This window comes from Polyodon spathula, chromosome 32 (assembly GCF_017654505.1).
Source record: "Polyodon spathula isolate WHYD16114869_AA chromosome 32, ASM1765450v1, whole genome shotgun sequence".
Lineage (NCBI taxonomy): Eukaryota > Metazoa > Chordata > Actinopteri > Acipenseriformes > Polyodontidae > Polyodon > Polyodon spathula.
Genome location: NC_054565.1, coordinates 2,438,236 through 2,454,363, shown reverse-complemented (window position 1 = coordinate 2,454,363; position 16,128 = coordinate 2,438,236). Strand labels below are relative to the sequence as shown.

Below are 16,128 nucleotides of genomic sequence, written 5' to 3'. Positions count from 1 at the left end.
GAAAAATGCTATAAATAGTGGACAGTTTCCTTCAAGTCTTTAAACTCATCATTAGACAGAAAGGTAGTAGCAGCCCTCCGAGATGGAAGTAAATGCCTTCAGTTTTAAATCACCCACCTGCCCACACACACAACCCCCCCACCCCCACCCACTCACCCACCCACACACAGCAAGCCATTAGCAATAAACTATTTGAATTCAGATTTCTGCCAACAGATTCCATTGTCAATATGTTGTAACTAGAGAAACAAAAATATAAGAGAGAAATACAGTTTTATAAATTAAAAACGTAAAACACAGATCATGTTAAATGAATTTTGAAATAGGCAGATTTTCTTGTAGATATAAAGGCCTCAATCTCCCTTTTTTAAACAAACAAAAAAAAAGACAAGAGTTTATTAACAGGTTATTATATTTTTCTTAGATGGTTAGAATAATTTAAAGGACCATAGGCCTAATTTATTTAGTACTGCAAACATTACAGGGTGCTGTATTATAAAATATTACATCTATTAATGTTACATATGACAAATTGTTGTTTCTGGGAATGTACTTTTTTTCTTTCTTCTTTTAACAGCCCAATAGCCTGCAACTGTAAATAATGAACTTTTTTTTTTCTGTCTATCTAGTTATGGTTTCACTTTACAAAATGCTTGTTTGTAATGAAAATCTATAAAACACACCAAAAAAAAAATCCTTCCTCAAATAAAAAAAGCCCCTCGATGCAGACCGACTTCTTCTCGTGACGCAAACCTCCAAAACCGAAGAAGAAACAGAGACCATTACTTGGAGAAGCTGTTACTGCTATTTCCGCCAACATTAAAATCATCGGCGACCAGCAGCAGTGCTTCAATAGTGCTTATATGAGATCGAGTCTCCGGGCTCTGTAGAGACAGGAAGTCGGACATGTCCATGTTTATCAAGGTGTCTGTCTGGAGGTCTAGCGGTTGGGTTCGGCTGCTGGGTTCCTCTGAAGCAGAGGGGGCTATCCGAGGTGGGGATTCAGGATTTGTTTGCTGGAGCGAGCTCTGTGAAGGTGTGGGGAGGTCCTCCTTATTCAAAGGGGGAGGTGGAGGCGGAGGTGGTGGGGGAGGAGGACGAGGAGACGTGTCCTTCTTGTTTGCTGCATTTTCTTTAGCAGAGTCCCGGCAAGAACACTTACACTGACAGGATTCTTCTTGCTTTATAATGATAACCGGAACGCTGAGACCGATCTGCTGAACTGGGTTTCCTAAAATATACAAAGAATAAGAAAAGCAATTGGCAACACCTCTTCACTTACTATTACCACTAAAGTGAGGATACATTTCCTCACATGGTAACATTACTTCAAGAACAGCAGCACTTTATATAAAGCAGCACTTCTCTGGTGAAGTCTTATTTTCTTCTGACAGTAATTAAGTTTTCTTTATCGGTACATAATTAGACAACCACTGGATTACAAAATTAATAAATGCAAAATAAATACAAATAAAACAAAATAGACTAAACTAATCACACATACCTGAAATTCCTCCCACTGGTATTGCCGTGGTAAAAAACAATTTTTCAACCTTAGGACCTTGCTGCTGTGGAAGACAATTTAACAAGAAATGTACCTGGATATTAAACAAAGTAATACCAATGCATCCCACTGCTTCTGAATGGTACTGTGAATACCAGATAAGCATATCTATTATTAACAACAATAACCTACATATAAAATGTTAAAAGCTTAGTAGTGTGTCAGTTGTAAAAAATAGGGCACATTTAGTCCTTAAGAGAATAATAAATTGTCAGAGATGTAAGATTTCCAGGCATCGCATTATAATATAAAAAAAATGCAGTATATTATTTGAATTAGCATCTAAAAAAAAGCAAAAAAACCAAAAACAAAACCAAGGTTTCGCACTTGTATCAGGAATGAAAATAGCAGGCATTTGGGCTTATCTATACACAGCTGTGGCCAAAAGTTTAGTATCACCTAGAATTTTAGGACTGACACATAATTAAAATAATAACAAAAAAAAAAAAAACTATATAACTTAAATCTTTTATTTAACATTGTGCAATCAAAGAAACTACAAAATGACATCGCAAAAGTCTACCGGAAGCCATAATAGTAGCACAGTATTTCAAGTTAGATTTCGAAATGTCACATCTAACTTCAATTTGTCAGTTTTTTTGTTAAGTATATGAAGAACTACAAAGCAGTATGCAATTGAATATGCTAATGTAACATTATTGAGCTGGTTTCATTCGACTTCACAAAATTAGTTAATTATATAGGAAAAACTTTTGGTCATGGCTGTATATAACAACAGGGACTCCTCTATCATTATAACAAATAGTCCTGTTGCTTATTTTCTTGATTTAATAATGCACTTACCGATTGGTCAGAATTTTGCTGGCCGTTTGCAGCACCATTTAAAATCCATTGCAGGTTCTGATCCGCCATTACAATGTTTGGCTGGAGAATGCTGGTGCTCTGAGTCGGGGCAACTGCTATAGTTGGGTTACCAGTCAAGACTGGGTTTGCAGCTAAAGGCACAGTGGTTTGCCCCATGGCTGGCAGTGGCTCTGTGCTAGCAGTGGCACTAGTTCCCGCTACCACCGGAAGTCCTTGCGAGATGGGCTGTGTAGGCAAAGCCTGCTGAAGGAAGTCTTGCTGACTGGCTGGGTACTGTTGTGAGCTTGATGGGACAGGCACTTCAGTTGTCTGCAACACGTTGGGTGCATTCCCAAACAGGGTTTGCTGTGGGCTGTTGGCAACAGAGGCGGTTGGAAGGGCAGTTGTTGGTGGAGGAGTTGGCTGGGAAGGCTCCAACACATTCGTTTGCAATGACGTTGGATATTGGACAGGAAAAGATAAAAGCGAAGAGGAGTCCGCAACAGTAGGCTGAACAGGAGATCCAGTCGGATTGTCAGAGTTGAACGTTTCAATCAATGCATCTGCAATTACAAATATGTATGCATATATTAGGAGTAAGAGTTAGAAAATACTCATTTACAACACCTAGCTTTCATTACTGGTGTAGTGAGTTGTTCTTTAAGGTACTGAAAAACTGTTACACATTTTAGTGCAACGTATGTTATATAATCAGATCTTTAAAAATATTCATTTTTCCAATAGTGTAAATGCAATTGCTCAGCAAATTCTGCTATACTTGCCTGCATGTTGAGAGTCATCTTGATTAACACTGTTTTCTGGGCTCTGAAACATCAACTCAAATACCCTCACCGGTGTAACACTGTTTAAATCCAGACCTTGGGACTGTAACAGAAATGTAGGACACATTTAAATGTGTTTCGTCAATACATCAATTATGAACGGTACAATATTAAAAACAAATCAAGTTATTTTATTGCAAGCATTGTGCATTTTTTATTTGATGCTTATACAGAAGTTATCCTTAAAAATCCCTTTAGATCAGAATAAAGTATTTAAGAAGTTTCTCAAGGCTTCCAAATAATATATTGTTTGTTATAGCAACGGTCAGGGGGTCAGCCTTCTCAGTCTGTGGCCTATCAATGACCTTTTTCATTTAAAATGTACGATTCCTTTTGATATTATTTCACAATAATGCATGTAGACTTACAGTATTTGAGTTCTCTCTGAGTTCTGAGTCTGTGGAAATCAAGCTTAAATCACTTAGGCAAAGTGAGTGATTTGCATCCTGTGGAGACACACATTTGATACGTGAATAATATTCATTGATGAAATAACCAAGGTGGAAGAAAATACTAGTACTTGACATGACTGCCAGTTATCACTTTATTACTCATCAACACAGTACAATACATACACAATACAACTTCATAAAAACAATACCAAATAAGAAAACTGGCATCCGAGATACCATTAAAAGACACTGACACTGCAGGTATCGTTATGAAAAGTCTAAATAATTTGTCATATGGTACTGTGGAGTGCACAACTTATAGCTACAAACAGGGTGGCAGTAAAACAATTGTGCTCCAACCACAGAGCTGGTGCAGGCACCAGTCAATGAGCAACAAGACATCTATGGTCCAGGGGGGCAATGTAGCTGATGACACCATTTTCATCCCGAGGACTGCATAAAAAATCTTGTTGTCAAGATTCTGGGGCCTGAACCTGCCAGTTTTAATTGCTCGGCTGCAAACTACTGTATTGAAGAAAATAAAACAATGGCTTTATAGGCTGCCACTCTGTACACCTTCATGTACTGTACAGTACACTAACCTCTGATAAGGAATGACTGAGTGCTCCCCCATAAGGCTGTCCTTTGTCATGACCCTTTATATGACTCTTCAGGCTGTACGGAGAACTGAACGTCTTCTCACAGCCACCACTGGTGCAGAAGAAAGGTTTTTCTCCTGCAATGTTTAGTACATGGTTATACAAAACCCCCTTCTGATATTGTACAGTTTAACTTCAGCACATTCAATATGTAACAGAAAAAATAAAGAAGCCTCGACCAGCCTTGCTGAACTTACCAGTATGCGTTCTGACGTGAGTTTTAAGATGGTGACTGGCAGCGAAGGCCTTGCCACAGCCATCATGGTCACACCTAGAACCAAAGCACAGTGTGCCTGTTACGATACCCACCAGTTAAAATAACTTGAAATATACATGTGATTTAAAATTGGCACACATTATTATATTGTGAAAATATGTTATTTATATTATGTGTTGTCTATATGTAAAACAGAAACTTCAGGTTTTAAAAGGGAGCTGTATTAACACTGACACAATCCTGACAAACTGTATGCTCTGTTCTCAAGCAGAGAAAAAAAAAAAGAAATAAATCAATGTACCTAAATGGCTTTTCTCCTGTATGAGTTCGTATATGCTTCCTCAGGTCACTGAGTGTAGTGAAGTACTTAGTGCAGCCTTCGGAGTCGCAGTTAAACGTCTTTCCTGTATGAATCCTCTGATGTGCTTTCAGTCTGTAAACACACAGGCAGATGTGTATGTTATTTCTGCATTAGATTCACCCTTCGTAAGCTGATCCAATATCTAGTTCTAAAAAACAATCCTGGAAAGACTTCAATTTAAGAGCATTATTCCAAGTGAATGAGTTGTCCTACACTAAAAAAAAGGGTGATTATTTTTTACCATTTCACAGTAGATCTGTGGTCAGGTTAATGACTGTACAGTAGGACAAATGGGAATCGAATTCAACATACGGAACACTGTACACACCAATCAAACAGCTACTACCTGGACTTGACATTGCTCTGGAAAATAACACTGTTTACATGGAAGGAACATTACCTTATATTTTAAAAGCTGTTCAAATATTTTGTCATACTGCCTGAACAACAAAGCTGTGAATAAATGCATATGTTCCAACTAGAAATACAGGTGACTCGTTGAATAAAAAAACAACAAAATCAAATAAATAAATATCACAGCAGTGTGACACTTCAATACAGTAAGCATGAGTCAATTATCTGATTATAAATATTCAAACCTGATCTTGCTGGACACCAGGTAAGCACGGGACTTACACAATCCATCATACACAATCCAAGTACAATCCAACTCAAATGACTGAATTCAGTTATTTTTCAATTAAACCATTAGTACCATTAAAATGACATGGATCTAGAAATGCCAGCTGATTTAATTCAAAGAAATATTAAATTGATGAGCTACTATTAAGCATGGGATTTAGATGCACTGCCTCAATGTCTCTGATAATGTTACAGTAGGTCTACTAGTCTTTAGAAATGGAATGGTAACTTGAATAGTTAATGAATCATGATACACTTCTTGCATATGAACCTTGAATATGTATTGTACAGTATAATGATATCAGTCTAGATATCATTATATATATATATATATATATATATATATATATATATATATATATATATATATATATATATATATATGAGAGAGAGAACACAAGTATTCAGCAAGTTGACAGAATCAAAAGGTTGAGCAGCATGATGACTCTAGCACACGCTGATACAGCATGAATTCATGGACTCTGAAGGTTTTGCCAGTTTCTGAAGGTCATGGGATAGTGCTGGATTCAAATCAAATACATTACAAAAGCAACTGACCCTGTTTCAATCCAATGGAACATTACTTCAGTGTTTATGGAGATGATGACCTTTAAAGTAGTTTCAGAATAACTCTAATTGTCAAGACTAATGAAAATGGACAGCTGCTTTTTTTTTTTTGGAGTAAGACTGCTAATCATGCAGATACCAGACTTGAGAGTTCAACATTAATGGCTCAAGAATAGAGTAGTGTGAGACCCAGTCCAGTTGCAAATCCAATTTAAATGTGCAGCATGCTTTCAAGTGTTAGAGCAAAGAGTGTGAAACAAGCACCTCCGGAGTCAAGAATCGAGAAAATCTCACTCCAAAAAATATCTGCTGGCATCCTTCATGTTATCAGTAGAGCAACAAGCTTGTCTATTGATTAAAAGGGCTGCTCAGGGATTTCCTTTACAGGCTAATGAATATTAATGAGGACTGTGCATTCCAGTGATACATTCTTCATAGCTGTAAAAGGCATATTATACAAGTCCAAGTGATGCAGAAGTGATTACCATCGGCTTTCCATTTGGCAAATATCACAGTAAAGTATAGTTTAATAAGTAAATGTGAATCTATTTTACAACTGTTTTACCTTATATACAGCTAAAGAACGAATGCCAAAATAATCAATTGAAATACAACTAGCTTAGTATTTGTGATTGAACTGAATGTATTTTATTGACTTCAGGATTTCATACATAAGAGAGCTGGGGCAAGTTTGGCAGTTTGCTGCATTTTGATTAAAAGAATAATAAAAACGTACACTCATTTTATGGTACTTTATTTACTTGTAAAAACCTGTTTAATTTCTGGTAGGAATAAATGCCGTTTTGACTATTAGGAAATATCACTCAACTCCAAAAGTTAAACTGCAGATTTGATTTAAGCTAAAAAAAAAATAAATGTGTTTTTGCAATTAAAAAAACCCATGAAAACATAGATCTAATATGTATTATTATTATTATTATTATTATATTATTATTATTATTATTAATAATTATAATAATAATAATAATAATAATAATAATAATAATAATGTATTATTAATTTAAAAAGTGTCAAAGTGCAAACATCAATTCCACAGATCATACTTTTATAAGGGAGGAAAAAAATCCATCTGTTTGCGAAACAGTGATCTGTTTCCTAGACAGTTCAGCCCGGTTGGTGCTTCCTTACCTGTACAGTGTATTAAATGCCTTTTCACAGCCCCGAACATCACATTCAAAGGGCTTTTCCTTTGTGTGGACCCGGACGTGAATTTTTAAGCTATAGGAGGTAAGGAAAGCTTTGCCGCAACCTTCCTGATTGCAGACAAATGTATACTCCCCGCGGTGCGTCTTCTGATGAGTCCGCAGATTCCCTGCTGTGCTGTATGTACGCGTGCAGCCTTCAAACATACACTGATATCTTTTAACCTGCAAGGAAAGACACACGAAATCAAGCAAGGGAAAACAAACTCAATGGGACTTTCAGATCTCAACTAATGCCTGCAAGTTACCAATCACACGATTCTGAACTTGTCATTTCCATACAAGCTTAGGCTTGGTGTGAAGCCAAATAAACTACTTTATGAAAGACCAAATTACACATTTGGTTTGACAGGCAAAGCCAAGCCACTCCATAGATCACCAGAGGCTGTAAAGTATATGCATCTGTTGTCATAGCAACGGTGAACAGCTCTTTCTAATGGCAAGTCCCTTAGTGGATAAGCACTTCTAGATGCATGTAAACTCATGTGTACAGGGTGCCTCAAAGAAAGATCTGTGTCCCTAAGGTGATCCAGAAATGCAAAGTCCAGAGCTATAGTTTTAAAAAAAAAAAAAAAAAAAAAAAGAAGAAATCACACTTCTCCCCCCTATTGACAGAACAGCAGCTTTCATCAGAACACTGCCAGTGTTTAACACCCAGCTGACAACAACCTCACAGTAGTTTTAGTCTGTCTGTGAACAGTTGGCCTTTTAAGGTTTGGAGTGAGAGAGACATTTCTTTATTGGGATCCAACAAAAGATGTGCAAGTTGAAACTTGTACTATGTGCTTCTTCCTGCATCACATTGTGCCATGTCTAGCCATAAAAAAAGAACCAGTCGAAGCAAAAACAGAACCTTTCAGTACACACAGTAGAGTAATACAATTGCAGCTTGTAAAATCATATTTTTAAATGGCTGGCCCATTGTGTCACATAGATTAAGTTCTGCCAATATACAATAGCTGCAGATCCACCAACTTACTGGATGTAGTACTGTGCTTCTGTTCACACTGCCTTAATTATTTTTTCAATGATGTAATGTTTGAGTTTCTATATGGAAGTAATAATCGCCAAACATAATAAAACAATCTGCACAGGCCAACTAAGGACAGCTACATTTCTTTTAAAGTAGACAAATATTACACACATTCTACATCAATATAATCATGAAATACTGCAGTCTACTTCAAGTTAATTAAAACACAACGAGTCTGTCTTTACACTTCGTTGGCTGTAAAGTAGCTGAAGTAACCTTTTTTTTCTGCAAAACAGACACGCACAATTAAAAATACAAATGAACTTAAACCTTCACTGCTGCAGGGCACAAACCACTGTTGGACTGACTACAATGAAAGCCTACGTGAGGCATTTCTTTTCTATAGCAGTCTATTTCTGTACACTAACAGCAGGAAACAGCAGTTTGTGCCAAACCCTGGCATTATGCTGTGTCACGATTACCAAATGCTCGACATTTCTGTTCAACCTTTTGAGGTAACGATGTATCAAGGGTACCAATCAATTGGGAGCGGGGGTAATGAAACTGCAATTAAATGTACAGCAATATTTTTGGGCAATTGAAGAAGCCCAAACAAAAACACCTGTTTTATGCAATTCAATTCTGTTCAGTTTCGACAGAGATTACATTTGTAACATGTATAACAAAACATCAGTTTCTTTGAGGAGTCATTTTATTTGGTATGAGCCAATCTCTCTCTCCCTTAACCCCTGCTCCACTGTACTGGCGAAAGCCTCAAGCATTCCACACCGCTGCAGTGCAACTTGTGACTCGCTGGCAATGAATACATTATATTATCGGCTCTGAAGAATACTAAATTAAATGCAAATGAACCTGCTGAACCCCAGTCACAGCAACAGAGATCTACCCACACATTTTAATTATTCTTTCTTATTAAACACATTAAGAGCTAAAATAACTGCTGGTTTATTATTGTGCTTTATTTGGTTAGGTAGTGGACTTGAATTGGGATACTCAAGCAGGCTTTACTGACTTAAACCAAGGCACCCTCAATGGATTTTTATCAGCCTTCAATGGCTTAAACAGGGATGCCCCTGCATGTGAAGGAAATCACTGTGCTAATCTAGACTTGCTTGGATGCTTTTATTATTGTGTTCATACAGACATGTGTTAGAAAATAATAGTTTAAACAGCACCAACCCTCTGTAATTAACTTTATAGAACTCCTTTGAGTCAATAAACATCCAACACAGTCTGCAAACCCTCTGTAATGAACAGCAGCCTGTATAGCGTACTGCATAGCTAACAAAATTAATGAAGTGCAACCGGATAACAAGTGCAAACGGAAAGTAGACAAAGTTACAATTTCTGAATAGCTCAGAGGATTGCTCTGCTATAAAGGACTATCAGAACAAGTTGGTCAACTGATATACAAAATTACACCCAGCTTTTTGCAGCACAGGAGACACAATAAAACATTTTTTGCTTTTATTTTGAGCTGGATAAGAGAACCATTCATAGAGAATAGCATTCTCAATTGAACAGTGACAGTATACTGCAGCACCATCTTTTAAGATGAAATTAGGATCAAATCAGTAATTCTACTTTAAAAGACAAACCACACACACACACACACACACACTGTGAGAGAGGTTAGTTTTCACTAAAAGATTACATTTCAAAAACATAATGCATGGCAGGATGGGTGGGTAAGTTGTAAGCTTTCTAAATCTTTTGATAGGTTTAAAATAAACAAATATATTTTAAAAAAGTTTCCCCATGAGCATTTCTTGTTATGCATACAACAGGCTATTTGCAGCCAGGAGGTAAAGAGAAAAGGTAAATTAAGTCAAATTAACCTACTTGTGTTTTAGCTCTGCCAGGCATTACATTTTCATATATCGATTACCTGCACAAGAGACTTATGATTGCACAGCTTTACAAAAGACCTTTGAAAGGCTGTTGCTTTATCAAAAGGACATATTAGATGCATGATCTCTTTCACAGCCACTTTGTTACCTATAAGACAAAAATTGCTGTATATTTGGCAGATGCAATGTTTATAGGTTTGCAAACAATTGCATTTATCTCAGCAACAAACACTAGACAATGGACACAAAGCCTTACCTACAGTATGTTTTTCTTTTCAATTTATGAAGCTTGTTACTCAACAATCCAAGTTGAATACAATCTCTGTGCAGTAGGTCCAGTATATCAAACACACTATTTGGAAAAATGCCAACAGTTTTTTTTTTTTTTTTTTAATGTCCATTAGAATGCTTCATTGTAATGTAACAATAGACAGTAGCAGACAAACCCTCACGTATACTTCATGTAAATGTAACATTAGGACAATGCACTTTGAAATGCACAGGATAGATATATTTTAAAGGGCATCTGACATTATTAAAACAGTTGCTCTGTTTCTGTACCCATTGCCTGCAGCACTGGCTATGCTGAAACGTTGCATGTTGCCTTCCTAATTTATCACCTTCACTGCAGTCATCCCCAGTGACTATTGTATTTTTATGCACTATTTATTACTTTGTCATGGACGGTGCTGACTTGTCATGCTAAAAAAACTAATTATAGCAGCTATTGGGTCAGGGGTCATTGTCACCAACACATATGCAGTGTTTTACTTTGTATTTTTTTTCAAATGTTCACATACAGCACTGACAATGGCATTTAAACTTTTAGAGGTTTAGGATAAACTTAACGAGGCATTTCTATTTTTGACACACAGTTTAAATAGGAAACAAAAGATGAATATAGGGGGCAAGCAACTGGAAAACTAAGAGGGCGCCTGTCACCTGAATTTTAAAGGAAATTACATTTCCCCCTGAATGGGAATAGATTGTATTATACTATCTGTTCTTTATCAAATCCGTGTCCAACAGTATGCTGTTTGGTTGCTGTTAAACTATTCCCAAACCTCAGAGAATAAATCAACAAAAATGACCTCTAATTAATTACAGCAGTCCATAAGATGTGTCTCCATATAATGAACAGGGAAAGGTCACTAACTTTTTCCCTTGCATGTCTAGACAGCATGCATACTTTATTATTACTTGTTTGTTTAGCAGAAGCCTTTATCCAAGACGACTTACAGGAGACTACAGCGTGTAAATTATGCATCTGCTACTCTCATCCAAAAGATAAATGACTTGCTCAGGGTCACACAGCGTGTCAGTGGCTGTGCCTGGATTTGAACCGGGGACGTCATGGTTATAAGCCCTTCTCTTTAACCACTGGACCACACAGCCTTCTAACCTGCACATTCCCCATGTCAAAAAAAATATAGAAATTTGACTGTTGCAGGAAAAAAAAAAAAAAAAAAAAAAAATATGAGGTTCATAAAAAAACTGCTAATCTCAAAAGCAGTTTCAAGACTAACGTGCAATATTTTGTTAGAATGTTTTATATTCATATGTAGATTTGTGGCAGGTGGACAAAAGAATCCTCAGGTCCCCAGAATTGAAGCTATTTTGACTATAACAAAGGCAGACTTACAATTCTTAACAACAGCGATGGAATTGCAGAGCAGATTAATCAAATTCTGTATTTTAATATGAGCTTGAGTAGCCAAAGTGTATAGGTAACAAGCTCAGGTGTGTCTTATTAAACTAATGGTAAAACCAGGATTGGATCAAACTGCTATGCAATGGGAGTTGTAGTGCCATCTCTACATAAGTTATGCAAATTAAAATAAAGAAAAAATGAATGGTAATGAGTTTTTTTTTTAACCTCATTACCATTCATTTTTTCTTTATTTTAATTTGCAACCACAGGTAAGTTGCATAAACTCAGTAGAAAATGTTCAAAATAATATTTTCAAAAAAATGTTTCTTCTGAACCTTTATGTGATTAACTCTTTACTGAAAACCATTATACACACAACAAAAAACACTCATGGAGGTACACAACTGACTCAATAATATTAATAATTACAGAAGTCCTGTAAGCGACAAATAAGACAGTCTCCATATACCCCAAGATTATGATGCACTAATGGAAGTCCTTGGAAAGTTATGACAACAGGACAGGTGTATCTATATGCAAAACCCAGGTGTGCAACACAACAGACTGGCCAGCAAAGCCATAGTGCTTCTCTCTACATTGACTACACCAACAAAACAATGGCACTGAAAGATGCCAGCCAGTGCTCAACCACAAAAGGGGGCATATGACTAGTTGAGAAGTTCAGAACCAATGGCTGGTTACATAACCCATGACATGATTTTTCTTAACTTTTACCTACTACACTAGACAGATGAATTTTGAAACAAAAATGTAAACCTTGAAATGAACTTGCAACACAGGCCATTCTGGCTCTGAACAGTGCGGTAGAAGAAATTTAAATCTTACTTAATGGCATCTTCTAGGTAATAATATAATGAACTATACCTCTCTCAGCTTGGTCTCTGGACACTCTGAATGTAGAGTAAGGGTCGCTCCCTCTATGTTCCTTGGCATAGGAGTAGAACCTGGGTTAATAATGAACTGGATTTGATCCGGAGAGATGGTGTGATGGACATATCCTTGAGACATTCCCTCATGATCAGCCATGAAAGTCAACCCTTCCTCAGATCCCTCGGCTAAAAACGTCATGCTGTGGGACTCACACTGCCCATCATCGTCCTCATCGTCCAAGCTTATAGGGTCCTGTTCAATGAGAACAGTTGTCCGGTCATAAACTGTTCCAGAGGAGGAGGGCAGCAGCCCATTCTTATCAAACTCTACCATCTTATCCTTATGGGTCAGCTCATCCTCTTCCACCTCAACCTCAAAATACAGGTTGTTTTTGTGTGGGCCATTCTCACCCATGATCCGATGCAGTTCAGTGCCAGGACACCGTCAGAGCTCTGCAGTTTTCTGTTTAAAAGGAAAAACAGAGCCGAATGAAATAAACTGGAAGAAATCTCGTTTATGTTTCATGTATGTAATGATCTCTACTGTCTTCTGTGTCAAGTTAGAAACTGTGTCATGGTTCACTTATGTAGACAGAAAGAAAAAAAACTGACAGATGCTTCCCCTTATTATCACAATTGCACAACACTATTTGAGTAAGCCACCAGGATAGTAAGTAAACATTTCATTTTGAGAAATGCTCAAAATTAGTTTACTATGCCAATGATCTCCTGTTAATAGCTAGTCACTTATATATATATATATATATATATATATATATATATATATATATATATATATAATATAAGTATATATATATAATAATATATATAATATATATATATATATATATATAATACTTATAATATATATATATATATATATATTCGTATATAGTACTTATACACTGATCCAGCACTTGATAACCCTTGAAAGGTAAATATATACTTTTTTGGTTTACTTCAGATTTTTACAAGATTGGTAAAACGGCATGCTACTGCATCTACATTTTTGTTGTGCATCCCTGCGCTTCAGCATACATACCCGTACTGCAGGAACCATGGTAGCAGTGTGCCTGGTTGCTCATTATTTTCATTATTCATATCAATTTCTAATGGTGACACCCCGAACTTCCTCCCCACCACCCATACAACACAGTACAAACTGAGGGCCAGTACTTCGGTGACGGACAACTAAATGAACATTCCACGGATTCTGTTTTTTTTTTTTCTCTTTCAAACCCTAATTTGCAACAATACGGTTTTATTTTAGCAAAGCCAAACACGATACAAATGACCAGCTACTTTAACTGTACGTAAATGTTGTACTCAATTTACTGAGATCAAGTACAGTACGTTACAAAACCAATAATAGCAGCGCATCTATTGAAAACATACTAGGTCTGCACTTACTGACGTGTATGCATATTATTAACAGCGCTTCGTGTTTTAGAATTTGAGGTTTGGTCACAACAGATGCAATTTACACAATACAGGTAGCAGTAATACGTGTTGGATTATACGGTTTTGCTGTACCATTGTTTACCTGGGGTTTTGTCGTACTCGTGTATATAATTCTTCATGGTTTGTTGCCAAGAATTCTGATAATGATATCATAACATTTCACCTTTATTTACAACCAAATAATTGTATACGGATCTAAAAGCTAAATCAATTTAACTTTACGTAAAACAAACTTTACGAAAGCAAACAGACAATATGCTACTTACTGTGATTGCTATTTTATACCGAAAGCTCCAGAATGTAATATACTGGCACTGCACCGTATTCAGTGAGCACTGCTATTGCAACTAAACCAATCGTTCCTGGAACAGACAATCTAATACATACAAAAGCTGGGGTTTAATGAAAACACTGAGTTTCTTTAGAACAACTTTAATAATTGTAAATCATTTTACCAGTGTGTTTGAGATGCCGAACCTGTCTGTTTTTCAGGCTGCTTGCACTTTCTTTTCGTCCCCTCCCCAGCGGCACCATGATTAAAATAAAACGTCAGACCAGCTTCCTCTTCAGAGGCAGCATGGGAAATATTTCGTTTATACACTCGAGTGTAAATTAAAAGTATTCTGTATCTACCTCATATTGTGTTGTGTTATTATTAATAACTGGGTCTAATTGAAAAGAATGTATCTATTGTAAAATAAATAAACAATATGCAGGTTGCTATAGTAACTGTAGTTACTTCACCCACACCCCCAACACACAAACACGTTTACGGTAATTTATTTGCAATCTGTTACGGTGGTCGCCTATCCCTAAATCTAGACACATAAACTTTAAAATGTGTTGTTATTATTTGTAAAAGTCATGTTACTTTAAAAAAAACAAAAAGGAAATACGGTGTCTTGACGAAAACCCAATTCAGTAACCCACTTCACGAGTGGCACTGTCGTAATGATAAATGAATAATCTATCAACCACGGGTTTTCTCAAATTCCAGTCTTCGTCAGTCTTTATACCATAAGGAATTCGTTTTTTTTTTAAATTATTATTATTTAAAAACGAGTAAGTCTGTAGTGAAAACATGGGAATGAAAGACGTGCGGTACGGTATTAATATGCTCTAATTTAGGCATATATCGTCGCCCAGAAATACAGTAGAGCGCCTTTGCTCCACTTTCACATACACATTCCAAGTGTCGCCACAAACACGTCCCCGACTTAAAGTTTCCCGAGTGGATGCTGGGAACTGTAGTTTAAACAGAACTGACTGAAATTAATGAAATGTAATTATCTGTCCTAGGAAATATGACCTTACTCGTAACTACTGTAAAGAGGCTCTACACAGCATTACAATAGGAGTTTTCTGCTCCACTGCTTATATTATTGCACTGTAATTCGATTGCATTTAGTTAAATTAACAACGGGACCATGACATCACCAGTGTGATTTAATGCTAGCAGAATGTACACAATTGTTTTATTATGACGTTTCTACTAGTAAACATCTTTGATATTGGGTTTAAAATTATTGGTGAGTAGGCAGAATAAACTATGACCAAATGTGTCACTCCTTCTATAAATTAGTTTAAATAAATGAAATAGTGAATAAATATTGTCATTATTCTTCATGGTCCCATAGTAGTTCTCTACATGAAATCATTTGGCTGTTTGGAGTTTTCATACAATAAAAGATACTTTATGTTTATGCTGTGTGTAAATGCTGATTTTACACAAATACATTCACATATCTTTTAATTTCACAAGCAAAATCAAATTAATAAAACAAAAAAAAAAACATCTTTTATTTTTTTATTCACTGATAAATAATTCCTAAAAAACGTTTTAAAATGTCAGTTACACACTACTGGCAATACAATAAAATATAAAACTAAAACTAAAAATGTTCCATCATGTATGAAAAAAACTATCCATCATACACCTCATAATAAAACTATATATATTTTATATATATATATATATATATATATATATATATATATATATATATATATA

At 36.1% G+C, this 16,128-nt stretch overlaps 1 protein-coding gene across 3 annotated transcripts; it reads right to left on the bottom strand.

Annotated features, from left to right (window-relative positions):
• Positions 1-166: 166 nt before the first annotated feature.
• On the bottom strand, positions 167-14,810 carry mtf1 (metal-regulatory transcription factor 1). 3 transcript variants are annotated; one of them, XM_041234191.1, is made up of 12 exons: positions 14,573-14,804; positions 13,068-13,119; positions 12,652-12,909; positions 7,198-7,436; positions 4,780-4,911; positions 4,459-4,532; positions 4,205-4,338; positions 3,579-3,656; positions 3,151-3,253; positions 2,369-2,931; positions 1,505-1,568; positions 167-1,231 (listed from the first exon to the last, which is right to left on the bottom strand). In XM_041234191.1, exons 3-12 carry the CDS (start codon positions 12,853-12,855, stop codon positions 783-785), a joined length of 2,040 nt encoding a protein of 679 aa, XP_041090125.1. In that variant the 5' UTR covers positions 12,856-12,909; positions 13,068-13,119; positions 14,573-14,804; the 3' UTR covers positions 167-782. The 3 variants fall into 3 exon arrangements, with proteins under 3 accessions (XP_041090125.1, XP_041090124.1, XP_041090123.1); XM_041234190.1 differs by having other exon boundaries at positions 1,505-1,565; positions 12,652-13,119; positions 14,573-14,810; XM_041234189.1 differs by having other exon boundaries at positions 12,652-13,119; positions 14,573-14,808.
• Positions 14,811-16,128: the final 1,318 nt, after the last annotated feature.